General features: G+C 32.2%; 1 protein-coding gene across 1 annotated transcript in view; it reads right to left on the reverse strand.

Moving 5' to 3' along the window:
• The window catches only part of LOC126747888 (uncharacterized), a 59,397-nt gene that overhangs the window by 17,359 nt on the left and 26,118 nt on the right, over positions 1-15,920 (reverse strand). The window contains exons 15-22 of the mRNA XM_050456801.1: positions 15,781-15,916; positions 10,683-10,790; positions 10,451-10,627; positions 10,176-10,397; positions 4,635-4,982; positions 4,384-4,582; positions 408-594; positions 16-352 (exon numbers count right to left, since the gene is read on the reverse strand). Coding sequence (XP_050312758.1) covers positions 16-352; positions 408-594; positions 4,384-4,582; positions 4,635-4,982; positions 10,176-10,397; positions 10,451-10,627; positions 10,683-10,790; positions 15,781-15,916 — 1,714 coding nt within the window. The remainder of the gene's footprint in view (positions 1-15; positions 353-407; positions 595-4,383; positions 4,583-4,634; positions 4,983-10,175; positions 10,398-10,450; positions 10,628-10,682; positions 10,791-15,780; positions 15,917-15,920) is intronic.

A 15,920-nucleotide genomic window follows, 5' to 3' on the forward strand; every position in this document is an offset into this window, starting at 1 on the left:
GAATGGGGTACTTACCGACACTCATAACATCCAAAATGACCACTATAACAAACGGGATCCAACCCACGAAAGTAGCGATGTTAGGCAGGATCGACTGCGCAGAATCGGTCTTGTCAAAAATGTAACTTAAGCAGGTGCAGCTTAAAATCGAGGAGGGACAATAAATGAATATCAGGACACTAAAGACCACTATGGCAGGCCAAGCTTTCAATGCCGGTATGTCAAACAGGACCATCATGATCACTAGGACCGCGCATTTAATCGACATCAGCACTATTAACACTATGAAGTACGATACGAAGTACATTGTGGTCGAAAGGCCGTTTACTCTTAACTGGTTCTTGGTTTTTAGCTAAAAATGCCTTGTGGTAAATGTCGGTTCGAATAAATTTATTATGGAACTTTACCTCCCTATCGTAGACCAGCTCGATCGCTAAACTGACCGGTACCATCACGAAAACCATCCCCACGAATATGGTCTGAGTGGTCGAAGCGATATTTACCCCTTCGGGTTGGATGGTCTGCTGGAAGGGTTGGGCCATCACTTTTATGGGTTCGAAGGACCCGTTTCTCGCTTTTTCTGGGGTTAATAGTCTGCAAGGAAGTTATTGTGATGACACTTATGTAAAAAATTGTAATGGTACTTGAAGCTTTATTAACCTAATTTATTAAGTCAAGAGGGAAAGAAAGGGCATTGTCTGAAGGGTCTAAAAAGTGTATGTGAAATATGTTGTTTAATGATTTGCTCGTTGGGTGTGAATATGGTAATAGAGAAGTGAAATGTATAAGTGTCAGGATAGTGGGGTTCCTGAGGATGGATTTAAGGGTAAAAACGTTTCTGTAGGTTAAAAATTGAGGTAGCTAGGGCTGTTCTGGGTGGGCTAGTTTTTTTTGCTACTTTTATTAAACAATTCTAACTTTCTTTAAAGATATCTTAAGAAATAGTCAGAGTATTTTTAAAAGAGTTTTAGAATAAGAAAGGGGGTTTCTTACCAAATATTTTCATATAAAAATGATTATTGTACCTCAAAAACTTTTTGAGTTACAAGCAATTTTGTCCATTAAGGTCCTAGTTTGAAGTTTTTAGAACATAATTGAAAATGCAAGATTTTTATTTATTGGCCGACGTTTTTGGTAATAACTTGGAAACTACTTAAGATATTTTCATAGTTTTTTTACATCGTTATAATGTGATTCCCGAGGATCATTTTGAGGCTAAAAGCGCTATTTTAGGTTGAAAATTGAGGTAGCTAGGGTTGTTTTGGTTAGGGTAGAAAAGCCCTTTAAACAGTTTTTCCTCAGTTTCTCAAATACTATTGGGAATATTGAAGATTTTTTTTCAATATTAAATTGCTGATAAAAAATAAAATAAATCATGTAGAATAACTTTAGGTCAAAAGTCGAGAAATAAAAGAGTTATTGAAGTTTTTTTGGAAAAATTAAAAATTAGAGTGAAAAAATTTTTTTTTCAAAAAAATTTAATTTTTTTTATGTATGGATAGATTGTCTAAAACACATCAAAAAAGTCTTATAAAACTTTTTTGAAAAATGTACCGTAAAAAAGTTATACCAAATTTTCCCAAAAAGTGTTCCTCAAAAAATCCAAAGGGGAAAATGTTCGTAATTTCGGTTTTTAATTTTTTTCTAGAAAACTGTTGGTTGAAAAAAAAAATTGTTATTACAAAAAATGTTTAAAATCCCTATGCGCATCAGATGCAATAAAAAAATAATTTTTAACTTAAACAATTTTTGAGAAAATTGGGAAAAACCTTTTAACAGTTTTTTTTCATTTTCTCGAAAACCAGTGGAAATATGAAAAATTTTCTTTTAGCACTGAATTCCAGATCAAAAATAGAACCAATCATAAGCAATAACATTTAGTCGAAAAATAAAAAATAAAGAAGTTATGAGAGATTTTTAAAAAATTTAACAATTTTTGAATAAAAAATTAAACAAAAATTTTTTTTTGAAAAAATTTAATTTTGTTTAGGTATATCGATAGATCGCTCAAAATACTTCAAAAAAGTCTTATAAAACTTTTTCTAAAAATGAACCAGTAAAAAGTTATACGTAATTTTCGCAAAAAGTCGTCTGCAAAAATCCAAAGGGGTACCCATGGAAAAATGTTCATAATTTCGGTTTTTATTTTTTCTCTGGAAAACTATTAGTTGGAGAAAAAAATTGTTTAAACAAAAGTTGTCTGGAATCTCAATGCGCATCAGATGCGATAAAAAAATATTTTTTAAGTTCAACAATTTTAGAGAAAATTGGAAAAAACCTTTTAATAGTTTTTTTTCATTTTCTCGAAAACCAGTAGAAATATGAACACTTTTCTTTTAGCATTGAATTCCTGATCAAAAATAGAACAAATCATAAAGAATAACATTTAGTCGAAAAATAAAAAATAAAGAAGTTATGAGAGATTTTTAAAAAATTTAACAATTTTTTAATAAAAAATGAAACAAAATTTTTTTTTTTGAAAAAATTTAATTTTGTTTAGGTATATCGATAGATCGCTCAAAATACTTCAAAAAAGTCTTATAAAACTTTTTCTAAAAATGAACCAGTAAAAAGTTATACCTAATTTTCGCAAAAAGTCGTCTGCAAAAACCCAAAGGGGTATCCATGGAAAAATGTTCATAATTTCGGTTTTTATTTTTTCTCTGGAAAACTATTAGTTGGACAAAAAAATTGTTTAAACAAAAGTTGTTTGGAATCTCAATGCGCATCAGATTCAATAAAAAAAATATTTTTAGGTTCAACAGTTTTCCCGAAAATTGGAAAAAACCTTTAAACAGTTTTTCTAATTTTCTCGAAAACCAGTACGGATATGGAAAATTTTCTTTCTCTACTATATTCCTGATCAAAAATAGAATAAATCATAAAGAATAACATTTTGCCATAAATCGAAAAATAAAGGGGTTATGGGAGATTTTTAAAAAAATAGAAAATTTTCGGGCCAAAAATTGTAAAAAAAATTGTTTTCAAAAAAAAATATTTTTTTTTTGTGTATGGATGAATCGTCTAAAAGACATCAAAAAAGTCTTATTAAACTTTGTTGAGAAATGTACCGTAAAAAAGTTATACCCAATTTTCCCAAAAAGTGTTCCTCAAAAATCCAAAGGGGTACCCATGGAAAAATGTTCATAATTAGGGTTTTTATTTTTTTTCTAGAATACTATTGGTTGGAGAAAAAAATTGTTTAAACAAAAGTTGTCTAGAATCTTTGTGCGCACTAGACGCAACTGAAAAATAATTTTTATATCCAACAGTTTTCCAGAAAATTGGGAAAAACCTTTAAACAGTTTTTCCTCAGTTTCTCAAATACCATTGCGGATATTGAAAATGTTCTTTCAGCATTAAATTCTTGATCAAAAATACAATAAATCATGTAGAATAATATTAAGTCGTAAGTCAAGAAATAAAGAAGTTATGGCGGATTTTTGAAAAATTGGAAAATTTTCGGGTGAAAAAATATAAAAAAATTTTTTTCGAAAAAATTAAAACTTTTTTTTGTGTATAGATAATTTATCTAAAAGACATCAAAAAAGTCTTATAAAACTTTGTTAAGAAATATACCGTAAATAAGTTATACCCAATTTTCCCAAAAAGTGTTCCTCAAAAAATCCCAAGGGGTACCCATGGAAAAATGTCCATAATTTCGGTTTTAATTTTTTTTTCGAAAACTATTTAATTGCAAAAAATACCTTTTTTTAATAAAACAACCCTTAACCCCCCACCCACCCCACATAGCTTACCAGTAAGAAATTCCTCTGCAAAATCCCTATTTTTCAAAATAGTACAATAAATATTAATTATTTCTTCCATAATATCCAATCTAGCAACGCTATTTTTGTACTAAATATTTATATATAAAATTATATCAAATTCAAGTAATATATATCAGTATATGTATATTATTTAAATTTGATATAGTTTTATAAATAAATATTTAGATACTATCGATATACTATTTTGAAAAACAGTGATTTTTCAGAACAATTTCTCACTGGTAAGCAGTGTGGGGTGGGTGGGGGGCAAGGGTAATGTTATTAAAAAAACAGTTTTTTTGCAGAAAATAATTTCCTGAGAGAAAATTATAGGTGGTATACTATATATAAGGTTATACTATATATATTAATTTAGACAAATTGTAGGTATATAAACTGAGCTTCTCTCTATAAACGTATTTGGTAATTTTAAATTGTGTAGTTGCTTAGAATGGTTAAAACCATATTAAACCTTTGATATACCTAATACCTAAACCTCTTTAGATCAACATATATGCTTATAATAAATAAAACTAAAAGAACATAAGTCTGAATATAAGTAAGATGCCTTCATACTTTAAATGTTTAATTCCTTACTATACAGGACACTTACCTATAAATGGAGTTACTCAAAATATTCAGAATCACTGGTAAGCTATGCTGCAAGGTATCGTTGTACAGTATAGTAAAATTGTAAGCACCATCCTGAAAGCCGTTCACGTCAATGGCACCTAAATGGGGCGCAGCCTTAAGTAACGTCGAAAAATTGCCGTTGTACCAGTCGGTTTGCACTCCAAAGTGGTTCAATTCATCTAAAAATTTTAATTTCTTCTTAAACAGTCCCGTCAAGGTAAGTCTACTTACCAATAAACCGTTCCACGTCACTCCCTCCCACCACATTATGAATAGCCAAAGTGGTCATATTTCCATAAGTCGTGCCGCCTAATTCCAAGGCCTTACTGGTACTGGCCGTATTTTGAAAATAATTATTAAAGTACAAACTTAAGGCGGCACAAAGTAGCGGCAACAGAATCATGAAATACAACTTCTGCAGGTCCCGGAACATCCTTAAGGTGCGCAAACGGATCAAGGCCCACGTCACTTGACAGACGTTCGGTTTGCACTCGATTTTCTCCAAACCGATGCCCGATATCGGGGATTTCGTTTCGGAAATCGCCTCTAGCACTCCGATTTCCGTCACGTCTCCACCACCTGAAGTAAAAAACGTTAAAGGGTGAACCACTGGAGGTGTTGCGGTTATTCTGAAGACTAATCAATCCAGAGCAGTTCCTACAATAGTAGCACCAAGTTCTCTTAGTCTAAAGAATTTAAATGAGAGTGAAATCAAGGTAATTTGTAATGGAAGTTGAGGTGTCTCTTCTGCATTGAACTCCCCAGTTACTGTGTATATTAATGATATTATCCATGCGAAAATCTCCGAAGAGTTTAGCCTTTATGGCAGAGGTCCTAGCACTTGGAGTGTTTCCCTTCTACTGTTTGTACTCCAGTAAGGGTTCAGACCGTCAAGGATTGATTACGCAGCTTCTTGAAACGATGCACTTAGTACGGACCTGTGTGGAGGAATTCCAATGGTTTTAAGACTGTCAGAGGGCTTCTGATCGCTTAAAAGAGGTTACGAAAGCGCGTCTACCTGAAGGCAAAAATAAAACTGGATGCTGAATAGGAGCTAAGTTCTCCCAAATCTAGGATATCAAGGAAAAAAAGCCATTGGTTGTTTTAGTAAAATGCTGTTTACCTGCTGAAATCTATTGATAATTGATGCAGAAAGGTTATAAGTTAATTGGTCAATTATTTTTTGCCGAAATCCTGTTTTCCATTAACACCACCACTTTCTTCCCGGTAAGAAATTCTTGTGCAAAAAAAATTATGTTAATCCAACTTTAAACACTTATAAAAAATTAAAATCAAGAGCAGTTTACTTGGAACTTCTTGTGAAGATAAAGAGGCCTATTGCTAATCGACGCAAGAAAGTTGCAAGTTAATTGGTCTATTACTTTCTAAGTTATATTTTTTTTACAGAAAATAGTTCGAAAATTATTTTAATCCAACTTTAAAAACTCAAAAATAATTTAAATCAAGAGCAATTTACTTGAAACTTTTTGTAAACATAAAGAGATTTATTTCTAATCGATTTAAGAAAGCTTTAGGTTAATTGGTTAATTATTTTTTAAGTTATAAATTTTTTACAGAAAACAGCCCGAAAATTTCTTTAATTCAACTTTAAAAATTCATAAAAAATTCAAATCAAGAGCAATTTATTTGAAACTTCTTGTAATCATAAATAAAATCTATTGCGACTTGATGTGAGAAGGTTCTGAGTTAATTGGTCAATTATATTGTGCAAAAATCCTGTTTTTTATTAACAGACTCTTAGCCCCCCGCCCACCCCAAACACTTTTTTCAGTAAGAAATTTTTATGCAAAATATTATTTTAAACCAACTTTAAACATTCATAAAAAATTAAAATCAAGAGCAATTTACTTGGAACTTCTTGTGAAGATCTAGAGATCTATTGCTAATCGATGCAAGAAGGTTGCAAGTTAATTGGTCTGTTAGTTTTTATGTTATAATTTTTTTACAGAAAACAGTCCGAAAATTTCTTTAATCCAACTTTAAAAGTTCATAAGAATTTCAAGTCAAGAGCAATTTACTTACGAAAAACAAGGTTTTTTCCACTTTTTCAAAACATGAAAAAGTGCAATTAAAAAACAATATTTTTAGATTTAAAAAATAAATTAAATTAAAAATATACATTTTTCCAGGCATTGGTATGCTTAATTCAGTCCTATATAAGGATTTAATTCTTTTAAATAAATCTTCTATAATAATTAATGAAATTTAGGATTTTCCATGCATTTTGGGGTAGAATTTAATAAAAAATAAAAAATGCCTAATTTTTGTTCTGTTTTAATTGTTTATTTATTTATTTTTCCAAGAATTTGAGCGAAAACATTTTTATTTTCTTCTTATTTAAATCCTACTTTAAAAATTGATGAGACATTCACATCAAGAGTAATTTACTTGAAACTTCTTGTGATCATAAAGAAATCTATTGATAATTGATGCATGAAGGTTATCAGTTAATTGGTCCATTATTTTCTGTAAAAATTATGTTTTTCTATAACATAACCTTTAACTCTCCCGCCCAGCCCAAGAAGTTTTCCCAGTAAGAAATTTTTCTGCAAAAACAGTCCGAAATCCAATTTTAAAAACTCATAAAAAATTTAAATCAAGAGCAATTTACGTGACACTTATTGCGAACATAAAGACCTATTGTTAATCAACTAGTGAAGATTGCAAGTTAATTGGTCAATTATTTTTTAATTTATAATGTTTTTACAGAAAACAGTCCGAAATATATTTTAATCCAACTTTAAACAATCATAAGAAATTCAAATCAAGAGCAATTTACTTAAAACTTCTTGTGAAGATAAAGAGACCTATTACTAATCGACGTGAGAAGGTTGCAAGTTAATTGATCTATTAGTTTCTAAGTTATACATTTTTTACCAAAAAAAGTCCGAAAATTATTATAATCAAAGTTTAAAAATTCATTAGAAATTCACATCAAGAGCAATTTATTTAAAACTTCGTGTAATCATTAAGAAATCTATTGATAATCGATGCAAAAAGGTTATAAGTTATATGGTCAATTATTTATTGCAAAATATCTGTTTTTCTTTACCAACACCCTTACCCCCCCGCCCACCCCAAATTCTTTTCCCAGTAAGAAATTTTTATGCAAAAAATTATTTTAATACAACTTTAAACATTCATAAAAAATTGAAATCAAGAGCAGTTTACTTGAAACTTCTTGTGAAGATAAAGAGACCTATTGCTAATCGATGTGAGAAGGTTGCAAGTTAATTGGTATATTAGTTTTTAAGTTATAATTTTTTTACAGAAAACAGTCCGAAAATTATTGTAATCCAACTTTAAAAATTCATAAAATATGTAAATTAAGAGCAATTGACTTGAAACTCATTGTAGTCATAAAGAAATCTATTGGTAATCGTTGGTAGAAGGTTGCAAGTTATTTGGTCTATTAGTTTTTAAGTTATAAATTTTTTACCAAAAACAGTCCGAAAATTATGTTAATCCAACTTTAAAAATTCATAAGAAATTCAAACCAAGAGCAATTTACTTGAAACTTCTTATTATTATAAAGAAAACTATTGATAATCGATGCAGGAAGGTCATAAGCTAATTGGTCCATTATTTATTGCAAAATATGTGTTTTTCTTTAACAACACCCGTACCCCCCCGCCCACCCCAAATACTTTTCACAGTAAGACATTTTTATGCAAAAAATTATTTTAATACAACTTTAAACATTCATAAAAAATTGAAATCAAAAGCAGTTTACTTAAAACTTCTTTTGAAGATAAAGAGATCTATTGCTAATCGATGTGAGAAGGTTGCAAGTTAATTGGTCTATTAGTTTTTAAGTTATAAATTTTTTACCAAAAACAGTCCGAAAATTACTTTAATACAACTTTAATAATTCATAAGAATTTCAAATCAAGAGCAATTTACTTGAAACTTCTTGTAATTATAAAAAGATTTATTCCTAATCGATTTAAGAAGGTTGCAAGTTAATTAGTTAATTATCTTTTAAGTCATAAATTTTTTACCAAAAACAGTCCGAAAATTACTTTAATACAACTTTAAACATTCATAAAAAATTGAAATCAAGAGCAGTTTACTTGAAACTTCTTCTGAAGATAAAGAAACCTATTGCTAATCGATGTGAGAAGGTTGCAAGTTAATTGGTATATTAGTTTTTAAGTTATAAGTTTTTTACAGAAAACAGTCCGAAAATTATGTTAATCCAACTTTAAAAATTAATAAGAAATTCAAAACAAGAGCAATTTACTTGAAACTTCTTATTATTATAAAGAAAACTATTGATAATCGATGCAGGAAGGTCATAAGCTAATTGGTCCATTATTTATTGCAAAATATGTGTTTTTCTTTAACAACACCCGTACCCCCCCGCCCACCCCAAATACTTTTCACAGTAAGACATTTTTATGCAAAAAATTATTTTAATACAACTTTAAACATTCATAAAAAATTGAAATCAAAAGCAGTTTACTTGAAACTTCTTTTGAAGATAAAGAGATCTATTGCTAATCGATGTGAGAAGGTTGCAAGTTAATTGGTCTATTAGTTTTTAAGTTATAATTTTTTTACCAAAAACAGTCCGAAAATTACTTTAATACAACTTTAATAATTCATAAGAATTTCAAATCAAGAGCAATTTACTTGAAACTTCTTGTAATTATAAAAAGATTTATTCCTAATTGATTTAAGAAGGTTGCAAGTTAATTAGTCAATTATCTTTTAAGTCATAAATTTTTTACCAAAAACAGTCCGAAAATTACTTTAATACAACTTTAAACATTCATAAAAAATTGAAGTCAAGAGCAGTTTACTTGAAACTTCTTCTGAAGATAAAGAAACCTATTGCTAATCGATGTGAGAAGGTTGCAAGTTAATTGGTCTATTCGTTTTTAAGTTATAAATTTTTTACCAAAAACAGTCCGAAAATTGCTTTAATCCAACTTTAATAATTCATAAGAATTTCAAATCAAGAGCAATTTATTTGAAACTTCTTGTAATCATAAAGAGATCTATCGATAATCGATGCGGGAAGATTCTGAGTTAATTGGTCACTTATTTTCTGCAAAAATCCTTTTTTTTATTAACATACCTTTACCCCCCGCCCACCCCAAACACTTTTCCCATTAAAATATTCTTACACAAAAAATAAATTTAAACCAACTTTAAACATCCACAAAAAATCGAAATCAAGAGCAGTTTACTTGAAACTTCTTGCGCATATAAAAAAATCTATCGCCAATCAACGAGAGAAGGCTGCAAGTCAATTGGTCAATTACTTTTTAAGTCATAACGTTTTTACCATCCACTTCCGTAAATATTTCAAGCAATAAAATTACAACCAGAATTCGTTACCGTAACGTTAACACGGAATGCGGCACATTCTACACTCGAAGTTTCATTTTATCAGTCAATTTATCGATTAGTGAGTGTTTGATGTACGAAGTGTTCACGTCACCCTAGTTTTTTTTTAGTAGAGTTTTCGCAGTTCCAGGCCAGTTTTTGTCATGTATGTTTTTTCTTTTATTAAATTTAGATGAACTTTAGGAAGATTTTAACCCATGACACTGCTGTTGTCCATGTGAAGTCTTTTTGCCAAATCATAACCAGTATATAGTGAAAGAAGAAGGTTAAGAAGTCAAAAAACCCTTTAAATGGGCTTAAAAAAGATGATTTCGGTACTATTAGACGCGCTTTATAAGCATATATGTACATTTATTTAATGAGGTCGTGTGTTGCAAAAATGGATAAAATTCTCACCTTTAGGGTCTTGTCCATTTGCCATCAAATTGTACCCTTCATTCTGCAAACTGTGATAACTGGTGCTTTTGCTTTGTAGACTCAAACTGCGACTCAACGCTCGATTTCTCACGATTTTCTTGGACAAATTCTCCACCTCTTCGTCGGGTTCGTCCTCACCCTTCTCCAAATGCAGGAAAACTTCCTCCAAGGTGGTCATCGATACGCCATAACTCGAAATGCCTGATGTACGGGTTCGTTAATGTACGATTAATTGATAAGCTTGAGATTCTTACCGAGTTTGCTGTGTTTATTATTGATCTCTTGCTCAATAGCTCCGAATAGCGAGGCGAAATTGTCCACTGCATTATGTGGTAGAATGAAGCTCAGTTCCCTACCGTGCCTGCGGGCTTTTTCTGCCTTAGGTACATGATGGGTTACTAGTCTTGCTATAGCTTGCTCTTTGGCATTTCCTATATAAACATCGTATAATTCAAATATAAATAAAAATACTTAATAGGGGCTTACCGTCAAGTACTAACGTCAGATGGTACCCGCACCCGAACTTGTTTTTGAGGAACAAAGAACTCCCGCAGCACCGTATGCTCCCTTTGGACACAACGGCTTTTCGATCGGCTTATATAAGATTATAGTATTAATGTGGGATTCCTGAGGATGGATTTGAGGGTAAAAACGTGTTTGTGGGTTGAAAATTATGGTGGCTAGGGGTGTTTTGGTTGGGGTACTTTTATTTTGCTACTTTTATTAATAGATTCTAACTTACAGGCATTTGTCTTCTTTGCAGAAGAAGAAGAAGAAAAATTTATTCAAATTTGCCTCAATTTGTTTAAAAAAAATCAGTTTTTAATAAAAAAAATATAATTCAAATGATTTTTTTTACAGGCTGTAAAAAATGATAATAAAGATTTTCACAATTTTTTGGACATTCAGTACAAGAACCTCCATAATTCCCTCAAAAATAGTCCAAATTTGTTCAAAATTACCTCAAATCATTTGGGAAGCTTCTGTTTTTATTATAAACGTTAATTCTACTCGATATTTTAAATAGGGATTTTTTTACAGGCTGTCAAAGATGATGGTAAACATTTTGCCAATATTTTGGACACCCGGTACAAAAACCTTCATAATTCCCTCAAAAATGGTCCAAATTTGTTCAAAATTACCTCAAATCATTTGGAAAACTTTGGTTCCTATTATAAAAAATATTTCAACCTCATATTTTTAATAGGGATTTTGTTACAGGCTGTCAAAAATGATGGTGAACATTTTGGCAATATTTTGGACACCCAGTACAAAAACCTTTATAATTTCCTCAAAAATAGTCCAAATTTGTTCAAAATTACCTTAATTCATTTGAAAAATAATATGTCTCGTTTGTATTTATCATAACTAAGTGAGAAAAATATAATTTGAAGACGATCCAGGATGCAGCTGGACTGTGAAATGCGGTATAATGCGAAAAAGTGGATTTTTGACCCTCTTTTAGGCACATAACCCCCTCTGGGACCCAAGATCCTTTGACGATCGCTATGAAATAAATTCTCTCGTTTGTATTTATCACAACTAATTGAGAAAAACATAATTTTAAGACGATCGAGGTTGTAGCTGGATTGTGAAATGCGGTAGAATGCGAAAAAGTGGACTTTTGACCCTGTTTTAGGCAAATAACCCTCTCTAGGTCCCAAGATTCTTTGACGATCACTATCAAATAAATTCTCTCGTTTGAATACGTTATAACTAAGTCAAAAAAATACAATTTCAAGAAGATCCAGGATGTAGCTAAACTGTGAAATGCGGTAGAATGCAAAAAAGTGGACTTTTGACCCTCTTTTGGGCACATAACCCCCTCTGGTTCCCAAGATTCTTTGACGATCGCTATGAAATAAACTCTCTCATTTGTATACATCATAACTAAGATAGAAAAACATAATTTCAAGACGATATAGGATGTAGCTGAACTGTGAAATGCGGTAGAATGCGAAAAAGTGGACTTTTCACCCTGTTTTAGGCACATAACCTCCTCTGGGTTCCAAGATTCTTTAACGATCGCTATGAAATAAACTCTTTCGTTTGTATTTATCATAAATAAGTAAGAAAACATAATTTCAACATGCTTCAGGATGTAGCTGAACTGTGAAATACGGTAGAATGCGAAAAAGTGGACTTTTGACCCTGATTTTGGCACATAGCCCACTCTGGGATCCAAGATCCTTTGACGATCGCTATGAAATAAATTCTCTCGTTTGTATTTATCACAACTAAGTGAGAAAAACATAATTTTAAGACGATCGAGGTTGTAGCTGGATTGTGAAATGCGGTAGAATGCGATAAAGTGGACTTTTGACCCTGTTTTAGGCAAATAACCCTCTCTAGGTCCCAAGATTCTTTGACGATCACTATCAAATAAATTCTCTCGTTTGAATACGTTATAACTAAGTCAAAAAAATACAATTTTAAGAAGATCCAGGATGTAGCTAAACTGTGAAATGCGGTAGAATGCGAAAAAGTGGACTTTTGACCCTCTTTTGGGCACATAACCCCCTCTGGTTCTCAAGATTCTTTGACGATCGCTATGAAATAAACTCTCTCATTTGTATACATCATAACTAAGATAGAAAAATATAATTTCAAGACGATATAGGATGTAGCTGGACTGTGAAATGCGGTAGAATGCGAAAAAGTGGACTTTTGACCCTGTTTTAAGAACATAACCTCCTCTGGGTCCCAAGATTCTTTGACGATCGCTATGAGTTAAACTCTATCGTTTGTACACGCCATAAATAAATCAGAACAACATAATTTTAAGATGATCCAAGATGTAGCTGGACTGTGAAATGCGGTAGAGTGCGAAAAAGTGTATTTTTCACCCTGTTTTTGACACATAACTCCCTCTGGGTTCCAAGATTCTTTGACGATCGCTATGAAATAAACTCTCTCGTTTGTATTTGTCATAACTTATTTAGAAAAATATAATTTTAAGATGATCCAGGATTTAGCTAAACTGTGAAATGCGGTAGAATGCGAAAAAGTGAACTTTTGACCCTGTTTTTGGCACATAACCCCCTCTGGGTGCCAAGATCCTTTGACGATCGTTATGAAATAAACTCTCTCGTTTGTATTTATTACAACTAAGTGAGAAAAATATAATTTGAAGACAATCTAGGATGTAGCTGGACTGTGAAATGTGGTAGAATGCGAAAAATTGGACTTTTGACCCTGTTTTAGGCACTTAACCCCCTCTGGGTGCCAAGATCCTTTGACGACCGCTATAAAATAAACTCTCTCGTTTGTATTTATCACAACTAAGTGAGAAAAACATAATTTTAAAACGATCCAGGATGTAGCTGGACTGTGAAATGCGGTAGAGTGCGAGAAAGTGGACTTTTGACCCTGTTTTAGGCACATAACCCCCTCTGGGTCCCAAGATTCTTTGACGATCGCTATCAAATAAAATCTCTCATTTGTATTTATCATAATTAATTTAGAAAAACATAATTTCAAGACGATCCAGAATGAAGCTGGACTGTGAACTGCGGTAGAATGCAAAAAAGTGGACTTTTGACCCTGTTTTTGGCACATAACCCCCTCTGGGTCCCAAGATTCTTTGACGATCGCTATGAAATAAACTCTCTCGTTTGTATACATCATAACTAAGTTAAAAAAATATAATTTCAAAATGATCCAGGATGTAGCTGAACTGTGAAATGCGGTAGAAATCGAAAAAGTGGACTTTTGACCCTGTTTTGGGCACTTAACCCCCTCTGGGTCCCAAGATTCTTTGACGATCGCTATGAGTTAAACTCTATCGTTTGTACACGTCATAAATAAATCAGAACAACATAATTTCAAGATGATTCAAGATGTAGCTGGACTGTGAAATGCGGTAGAGTGCGAAAAAGTGTATTTTTCACCCTGTTTTTGACACATAACCCCCTCTGGGTTCCAAGATTCTTTAACGATCGCTATGAAATAAACTCTCTCGTTTGTATTTGTCATAACTTATTTAGAAAAATATAATTTTAAGATGATCTAGGATTTAGCTAAACTGTGAAATGCGGTAGAATGCGAAAACGTGAACTTTTGACCCTGTTTTTGGCACATAACCCCCTCTGGGTGCCAAGATCCTTTGACGATCGTTATGAAATAAACTCTCTCGTTTATATTTATCATAACTTAGTGAGAAAAACATAATTTCAAGACGATCCAGGATGTAGCTGGACTGTGAAATGCGGTAGAATGCGAAAAAGTGGACTTTTTACCATGTTTTGGGCACATAACCCCCTCTAGGTCCTAAGATTCTTTGACGATCGCTACGAAATAAACTCTCTCGTTTGTATACATCATCACTAAGTGAGAAAAACATAATTTCAAATCGATCCAGAATGTACCTCAAGTGTGAAATGAGGTAGAATGCGCAAAAGTGGACTTTTGACCCTGTTTTTGGCACTTAACCCCCTCTAGGTCCCAAGATCCTTTGACGATCGCTATAAAATAAACTCACTCGTTTGTATGCATCATAACTAAGTAAGAAAAAAAAAATTTCAAGGCGATCCAGGATGTAGCTCAACTGTGAAATGCGGTAGAATGCGCAAAAGTGGACTTTTGATCATATTTTAGGCACATAACCCCCTCTGGGTTCCAAGATCCTTTGACGATCGCTATGAAATAAACTCTCTCGTTTGTATTTATTATAACTTAGTCAAGATAACATAAATTAAAGATGATCAATGATGTAACTGAACTGTGAAATGCGGTAGAATGCGCAAAAGTGGACTTTTGACCCTGTTTTGGGCACATAACCCCCTCTGGGTCCCAAAATTCTTTGACGATCACTATGAAATAAACTCTCTCGTTTGTATTTATTACAACTAAGTGAGAAAAACATAATTTTAAAACGATCCAGGATGTAGCTGGACTGTGAAATGCGGTAGAGTGCGAGAAAGTGGACTTTTGACCCTGTTTTAGGCACATAACCCCCTCTGGGTCCCAAGATTCTTTGACGATCGCTATCAAATAAACTCTCTCATTTGTATTTATCATAACTAATTTAGAAAAACATAATTTCAAGACGATTCAGAATGTAGCTGGACTGTGAACTGCGGTAGAATGCAAAAAAAGTGGACTTTAGACCCTGTTTTTGGCACATAACCCCCTCTGGGTCTCAAGATTCTTTGACGATCGCTATGAAATAAACTCTCTCATTTGTATTTATCATAACTTAGTCAGGATAACATAAATTAAAGATGATCCATGATGTAACTGAACTGTGAAATGCGGTAGAATGCGAAAAAGTGGACTTTTGACGCTGTTTTGGGCACATAACCCCCTCTAGGTCCCAAGATTCTTTGACGATCGCTATGAAATAAACTCTCTCGTTTGTATTTATTACAACTAAGTGAGAAAAACATAATTTGAAGACAATCTAGGATGTAGCTGGACTGTGAAATGTGGTAGAATGCGAAAAGTTGGACTTTTGACCCTGTTTTGGGCACATAACTCCCTCTGGTTTCCAAGATCAAAACTTTAATATATTTTACTATATTATGTAACCTTAACCTTTAAATACTTTAGTAAATATGTTTTTTTCCATTTAAACTAAACTCACCCAAAATATCCGCTTCATCCATAAAATGGGTGGTCAACAAAATGACTTTTCCATGTCTCCTGTTTTGCAAGATGTTCCACATGTGTCTCCTGGACAACGGGTCCACCCCAGCAGTAGGTTCGTCAAGGATAATTATCTTA

The sequence above is a fragment of the Anthonomus grandis genome, chromosome 20 (genome assembly GCF_022605725.1).
Source record: "Anthonomus grandis grandis chromosome 20, icAntGran1.3, whole genome shotgun sequence".
Lineage (NCBI taxonomy): Eukaryota > Metazoa > Arthropoda > Insecta > Coleoptera > Curculionidae > Anthonomus > Anthonomus grandis.